Here is a 20,592-nt window from a genome sequence, read left to right on the forward strand (position 1 = left end):
AACTAGTTTTAATAAACAGTTTTACTTTTGTTTAAACAGGTTGAGAGAGGGAGTGGAAAACATGTGGTTCTGAGAGTCACCACAAAACTCAACAGTCTGGACTATGAGAACAGAACAGAAAGTATCCACCCAAACAAGAGATTAGGTGTTTAAAATGATACCTAAATTATGTACCAAAACATGAGGAAACTTCACAGTAGTGAACACACCGGAACCCTGAGCATCATAGTTAAGAACTTTGCCTCGGAAATTATAGAGTTAAAAAAAAAAAAAAAGGTAGACAAAAGTAGAAAGGTAACCTCCGGAACTAGTAAACGGAAATCGTAGAGACTTACATGATAGTAGTTTCAGAGAAGGAATGGGGTGGTGGTGAGAATGAAACTGGACTTGCAAAGAATGACAGATGAGCTGGTAGAGCCAGAGACTACAGATTGCTCTTTTCAGAACATCTGTGCTTAACAAAACAGCAGCATTGGGTCGGCACCTGAAGCACAGTGGTTGCAGAGCCGGCCACATACACTGAGGCTGGCGGGTTCGAACCCAGCCTGGGCCTGTCAAACAACAATGACAACTAAAACAAAAAATAGCCAGGCATTGTGGTGGGCGCCTGTAGTCCCATAGCTACTTGGGAAGCTGAGGCAAGAGAATCGCTTAAGCCCAAGACCTTGAGGTTGCTGTGAGCTGCGATGCCATGGCACTCTACCAAGGGCAACATAATAAGACTGTCTCAAACAAACAAACAAAACCCAAAAAAACACAGCAGCATTGAGGGAAGGAGTGTTTGGGATAGGAGAAAATTGAGCACTGGAAAGTAGAAGGGGCCACGAGAAGAAAGCCTTAAGATAAGGGAGGGGATGAGGATAATTGATAGAACAAAGTCTTGTAGACAGAAGGATGGGGATTAAGAGTACTGTTAAAGGGACTGGTCTTAGAGCAACATTTCTTTCCTACCAAGCAGGAAGGAGGCAAGCATGGATGTGCATATTGGTTTAAGGCTGAAGAAAAAGGGAATTGAAATGAGTTCAGACTTATTGTTTTGCCTTTGGTAGAGAACAAGGTCATCTTTGAAACATACAGGAAAGACAAAGAAGCTTGATGAGATAAAAGGCTTAAAACATTTGCTTTGTATAAAAGATGAGGGAGATGATGAGGTCAGAAAGCAGTCTATAGAGTTCAAGTTCTTCCCAAACAGAAAGGGATTTCAGGGCTCATATGTTCCAGTGGCCTATTCTTTCCTCTGCTTTTCCATCTCAGCGTCAACCCTTCTAGAACTCCTTTCCATTTATGCATTCCTGGAAGTAGGAAGAATTGTTAAGAAGTTCTTTGAAACTAAACAAAGGAGATTGTACCATGTCCTCCAAATGTCCACAAGGAGGAACAAAACACCAATGTCTCTAGATTTGTCTCATCTCAAGAGGGATAATAACACATCTGGAAGAAAGAAAAAAAATTAGTTGAATGATGTCATGGTTTGAAGGTTTGTATCCCCTCCAAAATTCATGTTGAAACCGAAATTCCCTGGCTCGGCACCCGTAGCACAGTGATTACAGCGCCGGCCACACGCACCGAGGCTGCAGGGTTTGAACACAGACCGGGCCTGCTAAACAACAATGACAACTGCAACCAAAAAATAGCCAGGCGTTGTGGTAGGCTCCTGTAGTCCCAGCTACTTGGGAGGCTGAGGCAAGAGAATCACTTAAGCCCAAGAGTTTGAGGTTGCTGTGAGCTATGACGCCATAGCACTCTACCCAGAGCGACATAGTGAGACTCTGTCTCAAAAAAACAAGAAAAGAGAGAAAGAAAAACTGAAATTCCCAATGCAATCATATTAAAAGGTGGGGCCTTTAGGAGGTAATTAAGTCATGAGGGCTGAGCCCTCACAAACAGGATTAGCATCCTTATAAAAGGACTGGAGAGAACTAGCTGGGGCCTTTTGTCCTTCCACATTCTACCATGTGAAGAAGGCAGCATTTAAGGTGCCATGATGGAAGCAGAGACCAGGCCCTTACCAGACAGCAAACCTGTTGGTACTTTGACTCTTGGGTTTTCTAACCTCCAGAAAGTGAGAAAATAAATTTCTGGTTTTTGTAAATTATCCAGTCTCAAGTATTTTATTATAGTAGCATGAATGGCCTAAGACAAGCCACTAAAGGACCAAAACTGTACAATGAGCATCTACAGATGATACCTTGCAGTTTGCCAAGACATTTGCTAAACAGGCCTAGTCTGAAGTGTGGTTCCTTTTGTCTTTTGCAGAGATCCCAAGATTTTCCCAAGCAGAAAAGACCCCCTCTTAGGAGGAAGACAATGGCATTTACATTTAATGAGTTGATAATGCAGCAACATCTCAGATTTTAGAGTAAACCCCTCCTAGTTTATAACAAATGGAGATCTCTTTGAATGCCCATGAAATGTAGAAAAGGTCAAGAGAAACTCTTACCACAAACTGAAACTGTATTGCATTTGGGGTGCACTGGCAGCAGCTCCTACCCGGTTCTCAACAGCAATGGGCCAGATGATGGCCAAGCTGTCCTCAAGCTTTGGCCGAAAGACTTGCAGAACAGAAGTGGACGTAAAGGTAAAAAACAGAATCCACGTGGGGAAGACCTCAGCTACCACCCGCTTACTCAGAAGGGCGGGATGTGGGAAAGATGCTTTGCTGGGCTTGCCTACAACTGCTATTTGGAGTATCATGATTATGAGTATATGTCAAAATGTAGTTTTCAGGGAGTGGGGAACGTTCAGTTAAACTATAGATCACTTCAGTTACTACCACGTGATTTAATCAGTGTTAAGTTTAGAGAGTCTGCATTGTATTTTAAATTTTCCTTTTTAACTAACATTAAACATTAATAAAGTGCTGACAAACTTTATTAATGTTATTAGATGATATGCTTTATTAAACATATTTTAAATGGTTTATAGTTAGCTATTAACTTTCCTATTCAACTGCTTGAAGCACTACAAAGCCTTTTCATGAACACAAACAAAAGCTACCATTGTTAAAAACCAGGCCTTCAATTCATATCCTATAGATTGTCATAAACCCTAAATTTATCTGGGGTTCTAATTAATGGTGCTAGTAGCCTAAAATTCCTGTGATTTAGGAAAATTCCTAGTTAAGAACCTTAGGCCTTATGAAAAAACTAAGAACTCAATTCCTAAGTTATCTATGAAAACCTTTATATATACATTCAAAAAAACAAAGACAGCATTCTAAATAGCATATCAAAAACATGTCACTCACCTCAAATAGTAAAAAAGAGCATTGTATATAAAGAACTTCCCAAGGAAGGCGATCCTTCCTTTGGAATTTCAACATGTAAATTCCTGATGCTGACAGTGCTTACATTTGCAGACAGTAAGTTTCCAAAGATGTGTCTTTGACCCTCCATTCAAATATTCAACAATTTTCTGATTTTATGACATAGCACTATTGCTACCTACTTCTGGAATCACACTATGGTTCCACACATTCTCTGAAGCAATTTCAGCTTCTTTTTTTTTTTTTTTTTTGTAGCGACAGAGTTTCACTTTATTGCCCTCAGTAGAGTGCCGTGGCATCACACAGCTCACAGCAACCTCCAACTCCTGGGCTTAGGCGATTCTCCTGCCTCAGCCTCCCGAGTAGCTGGGACTACAGGCGCCCGCCACAACGCCCGGCTATTTTTTTGTTGCAGTTTGGCCGGGGCTGGGTTTGAACCCGCCACCCTCGGCATATGGGGCCGGCGCCCTGCTCACTGAGCCACAGGCGCCGCCCCCAATTTCAGCTTCTTAATTTAGCAGTTCTAAGGCCTGGAATTAGATTATTTCGCTCAAGGCTGTGTTGTAAATATCTTCTCTTTACTATTTCCTTCTCCTTTTCTCTATATAACTTTCTCCTTTATAACTCTCTTCAAGAGGAGCTATTCACAGGTAAACAAAAACTGTAAGTCCAGTGCAGCAGGAAAACAAAAGCACTTTGAGGTCTAGGCTAGCCCTGGAGTTCTACTGGAGAACTTTAGACACTTGTGCTACCTGAGAAGTTCCTGATATTTTTCTCTGCCCTACATCCATCATTATTCTCCCTTTCCTAAGTCTTACTTGTCACCAAATAGAATCTTAAAAGTCACCTAGAGAGTCTGATTCTAGAGCAGTGCTGATCGAACTTTAATATGCACATGAATCATCCGGGGATCCTGTTAAAAAGCAGATTCTAATCCAGTAGGCTTGGGATAGGGGCCTGAGGTTCTAAGTTTCTAAAAGGTGTGTACTGATGCTGCTGTTAAGTGGCATTCAAATAGCAAGGATGAAGAAGAGTGCCACTCAAAATGTGGTCCACAAACATCTTCTGGTCAGTAAACTGTTACCAGTCTGTAAGGAGATAAGGAGCTTGCTTCAGGACATTAACAAACTAAATGACTAAGTTAATTTTTTTTCCCCAGCAAGATTTTACCTGTGAGGAAAGCAGTTCATTTTCTGGCATACAAGATGCTTTCAGTAGCATTGATATATTTATAGTAAATTGATTTTTAATAAGGGTGCCAAGATGGATGAACTTGAAAAACATTATGCTGAGAAAAGTCAGACACAAGATATCCCACATTGTATTAGTCTGTTTATATGAAATGTCTAGAATATGCAATAGAAAGTAGATTAGTGATTACCAGGGGTTAGGGAGAGGGGAAACAGGGAGTGACTGCTAACGGGTAGGAAGTTCCCCCTTTAGGGTGATCAAAATGGTATTCTGGAACTTTTGTGACTATACTAAAAATCACTGAATCATATACTGTTTTTTTTCCTTCCTTCCTGTCACCCTCCCTTCCTTCCTTCCTTTTTTAGACAGGGTCTTGCTATTGCTCTGGTTAGAATGCAATGGCATCATCATAGCTCACAGCAACCTCAAACTTCTGGGTTCCAGCAATCCTCCTGCTTCAGCCTCCTGAGTAGCTAGGACTATATGTAACACACCACCATGCTTGGCTAATTTTTCTATTTTTTGTAGAGATGGAATCTTGCTATGTTGCTCAGGCTAGTCTCCAACTCCTGACTTTAAGAAGTAATTCTCCCCACTTGGCTTCCCAAAGTGCTAGGATTACAGGCGTGAGCCACTGTGTCTGGCCAACCATATTTTTAAAGGGTGATTTTATGGTATATGAAATTTATCTCTATACTCACAAAAAATAGTTTGACAGGCTGAGTGAAAAATAAAATTTGATAAAAAGTAAACACACAAGAGGAGAAAAGCTAAAGAAAAAAGATCCTTTGAGTAGCACTGATCTAGAGCAACCAGGCAACCCATATCTGAATCCTGGCCTTTTGACAACTGTTTTCTTAGAATAGTGCCATTTCCCTAGGCCCTCATACCATCTATAGACCGCCCTTACTGTTAGTTCTTCCTTATATTCATCTGGAACCTTCTACCTACTTACTTTCTAGATTGTCCTCTCTAGAGCAAAATTAGCAAGACTTGTCTATTTTCCCACAGGTGAAATACACAATATAGACTGAGACTTCTTGTTTCTATGTTAAACATCTCCACATCCTCTGACATGGTTTTTAAGATTATTTTGGCTGTTTCCACATTTATGTGCTTTGCTATATTCTTTTTGTAAGAATGGCCCCAGGAAATGGATGAAAAACTCCAGACCTAGTCTGACTAGGGCAGAGTAGACTAGCATTATCACCCTCTATAAATCAATATAGCTAAAAATTACATTCTTTCTTCTTTTGGCAGCTATATCATACTGCATACGTGTATTGAATTAACTGATCACTAAGTCTTTTTTCTACTCATGCTGTTTTTAATCTCAGCCTCTCCAAAATTATGCTTGTAAAGTTGATTAAAAAATAATAACATTTACAATGGTACATTTCAAAACTATTTAGAAATGAGCATAATTGTGATGGATGTGTTACTTGTTCAACGTAAGCATTTCACATTGTATATCGAAGCAGTACCCTGAACCCCATAAATGTACCAACGTACAAAATTATGATTTGATTAAAAATAATAATAATAATATTCCAAGTATGATCTTAACTTGTTATTTCATCTCATTACAATCAGTCTGCTGCTCTAATGTATAAGGATCATTTTGGATCCTACTTCTATCATTCAATGTAGTTATTATACCTTCCAACTTTCTATCAGGTACATAATTGATAAGTGTATCTTCCATTTCTTTAACCAAGTTATTCATTAAATGTAAAATAACATTAAGCCAATGGTAAACCACATGCTTTTTATCTTAGGAAGTTTCTCCATACTCATATCAATCAGAAACCTTTATAACCTTTGGACTTACATCTAACTGTACTAACATCCAGTCCAAACCCTCCATTTTGCTCACGAATGTCTTATGCGGGTTCTTATCTGAACAACTGCTCAAATCCACAGATGCTGAGTCCACTGCATCTCCCTGGGTTCCCCACCCAGGGACCTTCCCAAAGGAGGCAGAATGCTGATGTGACATGGCTTATCCTTACTGAACCTGAAGGCTCTTTGGATCCCTGCTTTATCATGCAACTGACTACAAAATAGCCTAAAATGTAATTTTTAAAAAATGGGTAATATGTTAACAGTCATACAGTACAAAATATTAGACAATTATTTCCTATTCCAGTCATCATCCCCTAAAGGGAACCACTTTTATTCCTTTTCTTTCTCACTCTTTTTCACCTTCACAGCATTTTCTCAGGCAAATTCAAACGATATGTAATATATATATATATATAAACTTCAACTTTCTTACACAAAAGATAGCATCAAAGCATGTTTTTAAATAATCTGTTCCAAATTCTTGTCCTAGATCAAGCCTGAGCTTCCTACTGCACAGAATCTACCTTGCTTCTTTTTTGGAATATGAAAACATCTGCCTGCCTTGAATCACTTGATCTCTCTTCTGTTCTAAGCAAATCCTCCAACATCACTGGTGGCAGCTAAGCCCTCATTATCAAGCTCAACGAGGATGTAATCCATCTGAGCCAGGAGATGTGAACACACAACACTTGACACATCTGGAGCTTTAGTCATTCCTTATCACTGTTCTCACTCTTTTAAGTCTGAAAATAATGAATCTTTTCCTGCTTTCAGGAAAAAAACCCACCCTCCACCATCCGTAAGAAATCAGGATCCCTTTGATTATTAGAAAGCATACTTTCCAGATGTTCAAAGGGCTCACACCAGACTCTGGTAAATAGTAGACAGTGTTTATCAAAACAAAATGTCAAACCACTCAAGTGAAACCACTAAAAGTTTTCCTTGCATATGGGTACAACATGCCTATCCTTCCTCCACTGAAAGTACAGAGAAGAATCTGCTTCTTTGGCTATTAACACACAAGCCTTAGCCTGTTGGGAAGCATTGTATATCTTCCGATTCCCTTCACAATTCTTATAAATCTCTGAGAGAGGTATGGCTGGGATTATGGTTTCTACCTGACAGAACTCTGAGCCTAGGGGCTTAAAAACACTCCATATTAAATTTATTTAATATGAATTTCCACTTCATATTAAAAATGGTGGAAATTAAAAAAGAAAAGAAGTAGGAGGAATCAGCCTGATTTTAAGACTTACCATGTCACTGCAATAATCAAGGTTGTGTGGTGTTGGTGGAGGTAGAAGCATAGAGATTAATCAACAGAATAGAGAACAGGGAAGGGTCTGGAAATAAACCCCCACAACTAAGTCCAACAGATTTTTAACAAAAATACTTAATGGAAGACAGCCTTTCCAGCGAATGGCGCTAGAGCAATAAAATATCAATATGTAAAAAAATAAAGCTCAAACTAAGCTTCATACCTTACCCAAAAATTAACTCAAAATGGATCATAGTCTTAAATGTAAAACTATAGAACTATTTTTTTAAACAGGAAAAATACTTCAGAATCAAAAGCTAGGCAAAGATTTATTAGACTTGTCACCAAAACGATAATCCATACAAAGAAAAATTGATAAACTGGTCTTCGTCAAAATTAAAAAAAAAAGAAAAAGGTCTTAGAAATTTAAAAGTCTGGTAAATAAAATTCAGTAAGATGGTTGAAATACAGAGCTGAGAAAATCTGCTGGAATGTAGAGCTAAATGACAAAGAAATAAAAAGTAGAAGGAAGGAAGGAAACAAGAAAACTGGAAAATCAATCCAGGAAAGCCAATACCCAAATAAGAATTTCAGAAAAAGAGAGAAAAGAAAACCATCAAATAAGACAAACTAAAAAACTCCCCAGAATTTTAGACTTGACACCAAAACGATAATCCATACAAGAAAAACTGATAAATTGGCATTCATCAAATTAAAAACAAAACACAACCAAAAAAAGGTCTTAGAAACTTAAAAGGATATGGGTTTCTAGATTAAAAGGAACCACCAAACACCTCATATAATAAGTGCACACACCAAGGTGTACAAGAAATTTCCCAGCACTAGAAATAATGAGAAATTATTTCACCTGCATTCCTAAGGTTTCTTTATTGGTCTTATTCTTGATTAGGTGACCTTTGGTTCATTTTGTAATTGTGCTAATCATCAGCAAATTCACTTGTATGATGTTATTGCCAAACATGAAGGCAGTTGATTATGAGTTATGAGTGATCGTAGCATGGCATTGTGCCATGGTGAAAACCTTAACATTTGGATTTGTTTATGTTCACTGAATTTATCTTGTTAAATGATATTACCATGAATCTATTGTCAAACCTGAATATTTTTTAATTTAAAATGGAATTCTAGCTGGGCGTCATGGCTCATGCCTACTTCCTAGCACTGAGGTGGATGGATTGCTTAAGCTCAGGAGTTTGAAAGCAGCCTGAGCAAGAGTGAGACCCTGTCTCTACTAAAAACAGAAAAACTAGTCACGTGTTATGGTGGGCACCTGTAGTCCCAGCTACTCAGGGGGCTGAGGCAAAGGGATCACTTGAGCCCAGGATTTTGAGGTTGCTGTGAGCTGCCACATTACTCTACCCAGAGCGACAGAGTGAGGTTTGTCTCAAAAAAAAAAAAAAAAAAACAGAATTCCATCTTATTCTAGTTCAGTTCTTTAGTTAAGGGGATTGAGAGAAAGCTAACATAACAAAATAGTGTTTTTACTGAAAGAAAAAAGAGTAAACCTATAAAGACATATAACTATTACGTATCCATAATAATTAAAAAGAAAATAGAGAAGTAAAGAAGCAAAGACCTAGGAAATTCTAAGATTATAAATTAGCCCTAGAGAACAATCAGCCCAGATTCCATCAAATCAGAAAACTGAGGGAGAAATCATGAAGATGATAAAGCAGACAATACTAAATGCATTTTAAAAGATTCAAAAAATGATTTACACAACTTACGGAGAGTTTGGGGTTAAATTCAGACCAAAAGGTGGGGTGGGGAGACAATTATTAATGCCAGTGAGAACAGAGTTATATGGGAAAGGCATAGCGTGATCAGAGTCTACCAGCAGATGCAGTAGGAATGGTTTTCTTACCTAATGTAAAAAATGTAAAAACTAATATTAATGTTATCAACATACTGCCAAAACATACTGGTATTTGGAAGAAGGAGAGATGAGAATAATGTAAGTATTTATGGAAAGGGGCAAGCAGAGGATAAAAGAGAGCTAAATCTTTATTTCCCATAGAAGACGATGCCTAAAAAGAAAGAAACAAATCAAGAACCAGCAATATTAGCATGTTATTTAGAAATACATCAAAAGAAACCACCTAAAGTAGTTGCCCCTGGGACCTTAAAATAGCAGAGGAGTTCCCTTTGTCATTGATTCTTTTAATAATGAGCTTAGTTCACCGTTCTTACTGAATCCCTTCATATACCCGGTAGGTTTTCTGGGTGCTTCTCATGACTATTCTTCCTTTTTCCCTTGCCCCATACTTGCTGAGTTCTCACACACTTTGTTTCCTGTCTTTGCTTTCAAAGCTTCAAATTGAAAATTTGAGCTTTGAAAAAATATAGACTAAATTAAAAACAAAATAAAACTCTTATAGCTAATACACACTTGGGCCAGAACTTGAACCCATGTAATTTAACTTCTAATTAAACCCATTAATTTGTGAGCTCCTAATGGGTGCATGCTTCTTAAGTCTCTTTACTGTAATGCCTGCCTACCACAAAGTAAGCGCTCAAGCATTTTTTTCTAAAAGGGTGGGAAAATGTTAAAGAATGAGATTGCTTTTGTAACACAAGTAAATGAATGCTATTTCCAGGTAGAGGAAATAGCAGAAGCAAAGACAGGAAACAAAGTGTGTGAGAACTCAGCAAGTATGGGGCAAGGGAAAAAGGAAGAGGAGTCATGAGAAGCACCCAGAAAACCTACTGGGTATATGAAGGGATTCAGCAAGAACGGCAGTCTGGAGCTGTGTGCAGGGAAGTGGGAAGACACCGGTGACTTGCAGACAGATCCACATGTTTTTGACTATGTATATATGAGCCTTGGGAGTTAGCTGGTTGTTTTGCAGGGCTGACAGTTCTTCATGAAATAGTTTTAGCTTTCTGGAATCCAGAGTAGTACCAGGCTGTCTAAAATCTTGTGTTCCTTTAGTAGCTCAACTGCAATACAACTAATTATTCTAAGCAGCCACTGAAAGGGCAACAAAACCTCATAGAATCCCTACCACAACACTCCTACACATTTTTTTTCCCCCGTTCTTTCTGTTCTCTACAAAAGTGTCAAAATCCAGGGCACAAAGGAATCACCATCTCTAGGTGAACATACGCACCTGCTATAACCATCACGCATATATTCATTTCATCCAAAGTTTATTAAGCATGTACTCTATGCCAAGTAGTGTGTCAAAGAAAAAAGTTTCTGATTCTGAATAACTTACCTTCTGATAGCAGAACTCGTTACAACATAAGTAGTTGCAATGTATATTACATATATAACACACGTTAAATAATACAATTGGTATAAACAAAAGTACCATGGAAACACAAAGGAATAAAATACTATACCTTTAAAGATTCTTATTATGCCTAATGTCAAACAGAGGTAAAAGTAAAATACTACTCTAACAAACTTCTATTACTTTTCTGCTATGATCTTCAACTCTCGGCCAATCTTGTTTCCCTTCTAAACTCACTTGCTATTCTCAAGGACATCATATTATCTCTTCAATACGTATTTCAGCATGTGTATCTAACACAGGGGGACTCTTTCTATAAACATAATATAAATGTTAACCTTGAAAAATGAGTTTTTAAAAATTAAGGTACAACTAACATGTAATAAAATGCAGGGATCTAAGGTGTCCCATTGAGTTTTGACAATTGTACACTCCCATCTAATGGCTATCTAAAAACACATAGAACATTTCCATCGCCTAGAAAATTCCCATATTACCCTTTCTAGTCAGTATCCCACAGCCAGATAACCATTTTCTGATTTTTATCTCCACAGATCAATTTTGCCTGTTCTTGGACTTCTATAAATGAAACCTGAGTATTTATGAGGTTTCTAAGTTTTGGCCTAGGTTTCTGGGCCAAAATGGGGAAAAGTATGTCAGGTGGAAAGAATTACATGCAAAAATATAAAGCCAGGAAAGGACAGATTCACAGAGTTATTGAAGAGAGCAGGAGGGTTGAAAACTGGAACTGGGAATTGGTAACTAACAGAGATAAGATGACAAAAGAAGGCTTATTATAAATTAGGCTTTATGGATTAAAGTACGGTTACTTCCAGGTCAGGTAAACTTTTCCCAATTCATAAAACTGTTTCCCCAACCTAAAAATTGGTCAGTTCTCTCAATATGCGCCTTTTTCATCCATCCTCCCGCTGAGGGTAACCAGACAGAAGCAATCTTTCTGACTTTTCTCTAAAAGACAGTTCACAATTCATCCCATGGTTGCTCAGTCCCATCTTGTTCAAAGGCCTCTGTGGCCATCGCAGAGGAAGGAACAAGTTCCCTGTAGCTTTCTTAGGAGAAGGCACGCTCTCTGCCTCAACTTAAACATTCCCAAGGCTCAGCGCCTGCGGCTCAAGCAACTAAAGCACCAGCCACATACACCTGACCTGGCAGGTTCGAATCCAGCCCAAGCCCGCCAAACAACAATGAACAGCTGCAACCAAAAAATAGCCGGGCATTGTGGTGGGCGCCTGTAGTCCCAGCTACGTGGGAGGCGGAGGCAAGAGGATCACTTGAGCCTAGGAGTTGGAGGTTGCTGTGAGCTGTGATGCCACAGCACTCTACCCAGGGCGACAGCTTGAGGCTCTGTGTCAAAAAAAAAAAAAAAAAAAACATGCCCAAGTCTGAGGGGTAGCCTTACCATTATCTGGATTTCTCTCTTGCACACCTGGAGGTCATGCTCGTTGTTGACAAACATGCGTTTCAAGGCACATTTCATCCCATTGCTTGTCCTCACCAGAAACACGATAGCAAATCCACCTGTGAGAGAAACACATACAAGCTCTTTTGAGTCATGTTCAAAAAGTCAGCCCAATGACCATGGTGGCTGCAAGTTGCTGCTGTCACTGTTAATAATGTCACTGATTCCACTGTCAGCCAGCCATCAGGGCATTCTGAGATTCTCAGAACTCAGAGATATTACTTGTGAGATTAGGTGGCAAGAGTCAGAGAAACCGTTCCCAAACAGGCATCTGAAGATAATGAAAGAACAGTAATTATCTTCCAAAGAACCTACAAATAAACAGATAAATGACAATAAGAAAATGACCCAACTATATTCCAACCACTGTCCTAGGCATTGTGATGCTCTTATTTAATTCTTACTACAATTATGTAAGTTTGGTTGTTATTTTTCCCTTTAAAATAACAATTGCCAGCTAAAGAAAGCAGAGGCTCAAAGAAGTATGTTCAAATTGAGAACTTTTAAAAAACAGGGCCAGGCACGGTGACTCATGCCTGTAATCTCAGCACTTAGGAGGCCGAGGCGGATGGATTGCCTGAGCTCACACGTTTCAGACCAGCCTGAGCCAGAGGGAGACCTTGTCTCTAAAAATAGCCAGGCATTGTGGTGGATGCCTGTAGTCCCAGCTACTTGGGAAGCTGAGACAGGAGAATCACTTAAGCCCGGGAGTTTGAGGATGCTGTGAGCTATGATGTCACAGCATTCTACCAAGGGCAACAAAGTGAGACCCTGTCTCAAAAAAAAAAAAAGAACTTTAAAAAAACATATGTCCAGCACTCCTTCTCTCATAACAGAGAGACTAAGAAATTATTTCTATAATTGCTATTATAAATAGCTTTCAATTAATTTCAAGGATGTCGGCTCAGCACCTTTGGCTCAAGTGGCTAAGACGCCAGCCACATACACCTAAGCTGGCAGGTTCGAATCCAGCCCAGGCCCGCCAAACAACAATCACGGCTGCAACCAAAAAAATAGCCAGGTGTTGTGGTGGCCGCCTGTACTCCCAGTTACTTGGGAGGCGGAGGTAGGAGAATCCCTTGAGACCAGGAGTTGGAGGTTGCTGTGAGCTGTGATGCCATGACACTCTACCCAAGGCGACAGCTTGAGGCTTTGTCTCAAAATAATAATAATAATAATAATAATAATAATTTCAAGGATGTCTTTCTCTTCTTTTCTCCTCATCCTTCTTCACTCCACCCCTCAATTCAAATTTACCAGACCCTGAATATTCCTCTTGCCCTCCCCATCCCATGGCCTATTGAAAAGATATAGGTCTGCTATTCTACACAGCAGACATGAGGCAAGGATGACTCAGTTATTGAGCAGATTTTTTAATGTCTGCACTGACCTTTCTCTAAAAGACAGTTCACAATTCATTAACAGAAATTCTAACAGGAATTCTCAAAGGCTACAAATCTGCTATACCTATTCCACAAATTCTTAGACCTCCTAACCTCAATCTCACTTCCAAAGCACTGTATGAGGTATTCTACACTACTGTTAAGAAAAGAGGTTAAGAGAAGAGAGGTTCAACAAACATGGTGAGGAAAAGCCGTCCAAGTTGAATGCTTTGGAATAAGCAGCAGTTACTCTGGACACTCAGTTTATCCACCTACCTAGTACATTACCATCATTTAGTTTGAATATCTGTTCATTGACCCTGTGCAGCCAAAAAAACAAACAAACAAAAACAAACCACTAGGCTATTCTTTGCACAGAGGTGGCCACTAATTGAACAGAGGTGAATGCAGAGGAAGACATGAGCATGGGAACTTGAGTGGAGGCAGTGATGCAGTGCTGGGGCTAGCAGCCACATGCAAAATTAATACAGATCAATTAGCAGCCATTATAGACCTCAGTTACCTGAGAAATAAGACTCAGGTGTAACTCCCCCGAAACTCAGCAGCACTTCAGTACCTGTCTGCAGATGTCCATGGCACTTCCCATTTAATGTTTATAGTGTAATTGTAATAGTTCTTTCTCACGTTAGCTTGAGTAGATTTCTGTTCTTTGCAACCAGAAAGAGCCTTAATCATAAAGCACTACTGCATGTTTTCACAAAATACACATGTAATTCTGTACAAAAATATGTTTAATGGGCTCAAATGTTCCATATGTGCATGGTGATGATTTGCCAGAGGCTGTATGTTTGCATATTTCCTGTCATTATGTCTTCTTCAGTATGCAGGTAAACACTAACATTTACCATACAATCGTTTGTTTGTTTGTTTGAGACAGGGTCTCACTCTGTCACCCAGGCTACTGTACAGTGGCCTTATCATAGCGCACTGAAACCTTAAACTCCTGGGCTCAAGCAATCCTCCTGCCTCAGCCTCCTGAGCAGCTGAGACTAATTTGCCTATTTTCTGTAGAAAGGGGGTCTTAATCTTGCTCACGCTGGTCTTTAACTTCGGATCTCAAGCAATTCTCCCCCTTCGGCAGCCCTTACCGTACAATCTTTAATTGTCATCTTTCTAATCTTTGTGCCTCAATATCATTTTCCATTTTATTTTAATAGTTTAAGTCCACTTACACTGCTCAATTATCAATTTACATTTTACTTTTTAGGGTATCAGTATTTGTCCTTTAATAAATATGCACATTTAAGACAGTGGTATTAATCTTTTTTACTCCCAGAAGTTATTAATACCATGACATTATCTTATAATTAATTAGAACTGGGAAAATTATAGTATACATTTAAAATGTTTTATGTATATTCATAATTGTTTTATAAATAGTCCAAGTGAATATTCATTTTATAGATGTTTTGAATTAAACAAAAATCACAGAATCATGAGACTCTGCACCCATAACACTCCTAGAGAACATCCTGCTTTATGGGTAGAGAAACCAAATGAGGCTTAGGAGTCCCATGGCTAGTTCTGGGAAAAACCTGGAGCAATGTCACTGTTGTTTGTCCAAAAAACATTCTTTCCACTTCATTTATCATAGAGGAAAACCATGCAATACCCCTCCAGATAGTAAGGAGACATCCAATCACGCTGGAATAGGAATTTCTTATGGTTCTGTCTTTCATGATGTCTGACACTACTAAAGGACAAGGCAGTTCTTTCAGAAGCAGATTGATGCTACTGCAATTTGAGATAACTACCACCAGATGGGAGCAGTGTAGTTTTCTTTGCCAGGTGGGTAGCAAGATGATCTTCCCAGCTAGGAGTGAAGAAATGGGTCAGGTGCCTACCACACAATTCAGCCAGCACAACTAGCTGAAAAGAGCCATTCCCAAGTCTCAAAGCACATGACCACGATAAATTTAAAAGCAAAGCAAAGCCATGAATCACTATGCCAAACATGGTCAAAACCATGTTATTAAGCATCAACACCAATTAAAGGGCTTATTTACAGATGAGAAGCATTTAAATCATGAGCTCCAAATCCAAGCCCAACAGGACTGGTCAGTCTAAAGATGCTGGCCACTATCACTAAATAGTTGAGCAAATGTGAATATAAACAACTAGGTTAGAAGGCACAGGGCACCACTCGAGACACTGCTTGAGTCCAGGTCCATGTCTATCTACCACACACATCAGGCTGATGAGATCGTCAGCCAGAGCGAAAGAGAGTTCAGGCTATTACAGAAGGTTACCAACAGAGAAGACTGTCAACAGAGAAGCTTATTTCAGCCTGAGTTGCATCCCAAGATCTTGATTAAACGGGAAAGTCTAAAGCTGAGCAGGGCATGGTTTGGACAGAAGTAAGAAATTCTAATGTTCAGTAGCCTACACCATTCTCTCTGCCTACTGACAGTGTTTTTAACCACTAAGATAATTTCATCTACCAATTTACTAAATCAAAAAGAGAAAAAGGATCCGCTCCATTAAGTGAAGGAAGCAAGTGAAGAAGGCAGGATAACTGTGACACAAACGTACTTTTCCTTTAAATATATAGAGATTTGCTTTACTCGGGAAACATGCATATTGGTCTAACTTTTTCCCCTAATTGTTGATGGGGATGTGGACAAGTATTTATAACTCATCATAAAGTTAGAGATGTTATCTGGTTTGCCTCCAATCATGCCATAGAACAAGGTCTAAGACACAGTAAGCACTCAGTCAGCAAGTCAATTTAACCCTGAACAGGCTATGCTGTAGAAGCTAAAGAAACCACATTGGAAAAGCTTCCTCTGATTCTCTAGTTTTCTACCTCTGATCCAGTCTCACTCCATTTACTAATGACCAAGGAGGGGAAACATAACCCACATTGCACAAAGTTAAAAAATGACTTGCAGGGGCGCTGCCTGTGGCTCAGTGAGCAGGGCGCCAGCCCCACATCCCGATGGTGGTGGGTTCAAACCCAGCCCCGGCCAAACTGCAACAACAACAAAAAAATAGCCAGGCGTTGTGGCAGGCGCCTGTAGTCCCAGCTACTCCGGAGGCTGAGGCAAGAGAATTGCCTAAACCCAGGAGTTGGAGTTTGCTGTGAGCTGTGATGTCATAGTACTCCACCAAGGGTGATAAAGTGAGACTCTGTCTCTTAAAAAAAAAAAAAGACTTGCAGGCAAATATAAAAATATATATGTATGAATACATATATATTAGTTTATACATATCACAGTTCTTACCTTTCTTCTCTGTAGAAGAGTTTATGAAAAATTCTCTCTACCTAACATTTATATATGACTTACTTTAAAGGCATTTTTTAGGCCGGATGCAGTGGCTCACACCTATAATTCTAGCACTATGGGAGGCCAAGGTGGGTGGATTGCTTGAGCTCAGGAGTTGAGACCAGACTGAGCAAGAGTTGAGACTTTGTCTTTAAAAATAGCTGGGTGCTGTGGCAAGAGAATCACTAGAGCCCAAGAGTTGGAGGTTGCTGTGAGCTATGATACCACAGCATTCTATTGAAGGTGACAAAGTGATACTGATTCCCATCACTTTCCTGATAAAGGCTTTAATAAGCATAGGATCATGGAGTCACCAAGGATATTACTGAAATAACTTGAACTTCTACCTTTCAAATAAGTGAAAACAACACAAGTGCCTAGTTCTCTGCTTGGAGAAGGTGCATGAATCTCTATAATACACAGAAGCAGATGTTATATAAATTCCAAAATCCCTTTCAGTTCCAACATCAATGAGAGATCAGTTTTAAACTGAAACTTTTTAAGGCGGCTGCTGTGGCTCAAAGGAGTAGGGCGCTGGCCCCATATACCAGAGGTGGCAGGTTCAAACCCAGCCCTGGCCAAAAACTGCAAAAAAAAAAAAAAAAAAAAAAACTGAAACTTTTTAAAGACAAAACTTCCTTAGGAGTCTCATCATGATATGTGACATCAGCAACAGGGAGCTGGAAGAAGTAGGCATCTTCTGATTCTGTATCAAATACTGAATCACGCTAGCGTGCCAGGCCCCAGGGGCTGTTCAGAATGAATCAGGACACCAGTGACTTCCACTTAGCAAGAAAGAGTGAGGAAGGAGAAGTAAGGTGAGTGGAAAGAGAAGGAAAACACCAAACTCATTATTTGAGCAGTGATGGAAAACAGCTGGACAGACAATGAGAATGATTAGACCAGGGATATGAGACAAAGAAGCCCATCGTGGTGCTGAGACAGGCTCTCTGGATTTGCTGCTAAAGAGCTTTTGCTAGATATTTTAAAATCAGCCCTAAATTCCAATAATGAAATCTGCCACCTGTCTATTTCTTGCAGGTAAAAGGAAACCTCACTTCCTAACATAAGTTGCATCTACACCTTTGGGAATGGCTTCCACTTGCCTGAGACGGAAAGAAGACATAAATCAAAGGAGGCAGAGAATACCACAAGGAGAAAAACCTCATCCAGGCCCATTTTCTGCTCTCCGCCTGCCTCCTTTCCTGCCCTACAAACGCTTTGTATCTCTTTTAAAGTAGGGTTAAATTCAGTGAATGCTGCTTACTTAATTCAGTTTCTCTCTGAATTACCGAGAGAAAACAAGCAGAAAATAAAAGTCTTCTGAAGCTTTCTTTTTTTTTTTTTTGTTTTGAGACAAAGTCCCACTATGTCACCCTCAGTAGAGTGCTGTGATGTCACAGCTCACAGCAACCTCAAACTCCTGGGCTTAAGTGATTCTCTTGCCTCAGCCTCCCAAGTAGCTGGGACTATAGGTGCCTGCCACAATGCCTGGCTATTTTTTTGTTGCAGTTGTTATTGTTTTAGCTGGCCCAGGCTGAGTTCGAACCCTCCAACTTCATGTATGTGGCTGGCACTGTAACCACTGTGTTACGGGCGCTGAGCCTTCTGAAGCTTTTCTAAAGAATCAGAGAACCCAATTAAAGTGAAATTTACCCAGGACATAAAAATGAACAGGCAACACTGGACAAGTGACTGGACCTCTTTGACTCATCTATTTCCTCATCTGCAGAAATTAAGACCAAATTAGTAGTATTTAAAATGGGTTCCTCTAAGCCCTAAAATTACAGCAAATACTACAGTGGCCCTGTGATAAAAAACTAACTTATTTAATAAGGGCAGGGTTCTGTACGCACCTTCCTTCTCAGTTTCAAAACAAAGCAGCTCCACTTTTATCTGTGTAATAGTAATTTTAGAAAAGATGCTGTTAAAAAAGGGGGAACTCTGATTTACAGGATAAAACAAAAGTACCCAACACAGGCTGATTATTTGAGGCCAGGAGCTCAAGATCAGCCAGAATAAGAGGGAGACCTTATACACAAAATAGAAAAATTAGCCAGGTGTGGTGGCATTGCACCTACAGCCCCGGCCACTTGGGAGACTGAAGCGGGAGCATCACTCAAGCCCAGGAGTTTGAGACTGCAGTGAGCTATGATAGTGCCACTGCAATACAGCATAGGAGATAGAGCAAGATCCTACCTAAAAAAAAAAAAAAAAAAAATTCTGTACCTCTATGTTAAACTATTTTGTGAAGATGGAAGGACTATACCACTGCATCATGCAAAAGTGCTTATGTGCACATCTACTGTAGATATAAAGCTGTACAGACAGCTTCTAGGAAGGAGGCTACGCAGCTACATCAACTTTACGTACAAAATGGCATATTCCTTTAGAGTCCAATAAGTTAGGTTCAAACCCTGGTTCCCGCAAGCTACAATCTCCCCGGGGCTGTCCTCTCACTTGTGAAGGGCAGCTGAGATGTATCTCAAAGCTTTGGGAAAGTACTTAGCACATGGAAGATGGTGACAAATAAAGATATTCCCTCCTTGTTCCACTCCCAATCCTTTGTATTCTTACTTGCAAAGTTCTAAATCTAGAATATCTTCTCCAGATCAAGGGCACAAACTCTTATGTCTAAAGGGACCAGAAAGATCACATAAAGGACTTAAAACGGTAGAGATATAACAAAATGTATGGAGTCCGATGACAGAGACCCACGTCAGGGAGAGCGCGGACAGAGGCGGAGACTATGGCAACCAGAATGTGCCCCTGCTCACAGGGCAGCACCAGCCAGCCAAACACTGCCACAGAGGAATATGGACTAAGAGTTGCTAATCTTCTGATTTCTAAAAGAGGTTAGATTTTTAGGTGAAATCTCTTGATTTTAAAATCCATGCAGTAAACTTTTGTGTGTGTGAGAGACAGGATCTTGCTCTGAGTGCAGTGGCGTCATCATAATGTACTGCAGCCTCAGACTCCCGGACTCAAGCTATTCTCCTGCTTCAGCTTCCTGAGTAGCTGGGAATACAGGTGTACACCACTCCACTTGGCTAATTTTTTCAAGATATTTTAGAGACAAGAGATTCACTTAGTTGCTTAGTCTGGTCTTGAACACTTGGGCTAAAGCATCCTCCTGCCTTGGCCTGCCAAAGTGCTAGGATTATAGTCAAGAGCCACTGTGCCCAGCCAACGAACTTTTAAAAATCTCTTAAACCCTGTTCAGGTTAAGGAAAACATCTCTAAGCTCAGACTGAACTAGACCCCCCTTCGTTACCAGAGCCTATGAAATGAGCAGGACATGTATTATAACCTCCACTTGACCAACCGGTACACTGAAGCACAGAGAAAAGCCTAAGCAGCCTTCCTTGTACTTCCACCTTGTGGCAGAGTCCTGCTAGGCTCCAGGAGTGCCAATTGCTGCTCCATCCTTTCAAGTGGACATCCCCTTAAGTGGCTATCCCCTCCAGCAGCTGACCATGCAGAAACATCTCCACTCCGAGGTGATGAGAGCAATGACACAGTGATGGACAGGGTAGGGGACCTGCTGTAGCTCTGCCTCTCAAGATGATCAGGTGGGGGAGTCCTCTCCAAGTTAAGAACTTGGGTGTGCACTATCTGCCGTGTTTG

The 20,592-nt window shown here is 40.0% G+C and overlaps 1 protein-coding gene across 8 annotated transcripts in view; it reads right to left on the minus strand.

Annotated features, from left to right (window-relative positions):
- The window catches only part of AAK1 (AP2 associated kinase 1), a 189,616-nt gene that overhangs the window by 84,858 nt on the left and 84,166 nt on the right, over nucleotides 1–20,592 (minus strand). For all 8 annotated transcript variants that reach the window (XM_053587787.1, XM_053587792.1, XM_053587789.1 and 5 more), the window contains exon 3: nucleotides 12,237–12,355. In XM_053587787.1, coding sequence (XP_053443762.1) covers nucleotides 12,237–12,355 — 119 coding nt within the window. The remainder of the gene's footprint in view (nucleotides 1–12,236; nucleotides 12,356–20,592) is intronic.

This window comes from Nycticebus coucang, chromosome 4, assembly GCF_027406575.1.
Source record: "Nycticebus coucang isolate mNycCou1 chromosome 4, mNycCou1.pri, whole genome shotgun sequence".
In the NCBI taxonomy this organism is placed as follows: Eukaryota; Metazoa; Chordata; class Mammalia; order Primates; family Lorisidae; genus Nycticebus; species Nycticebus coucang.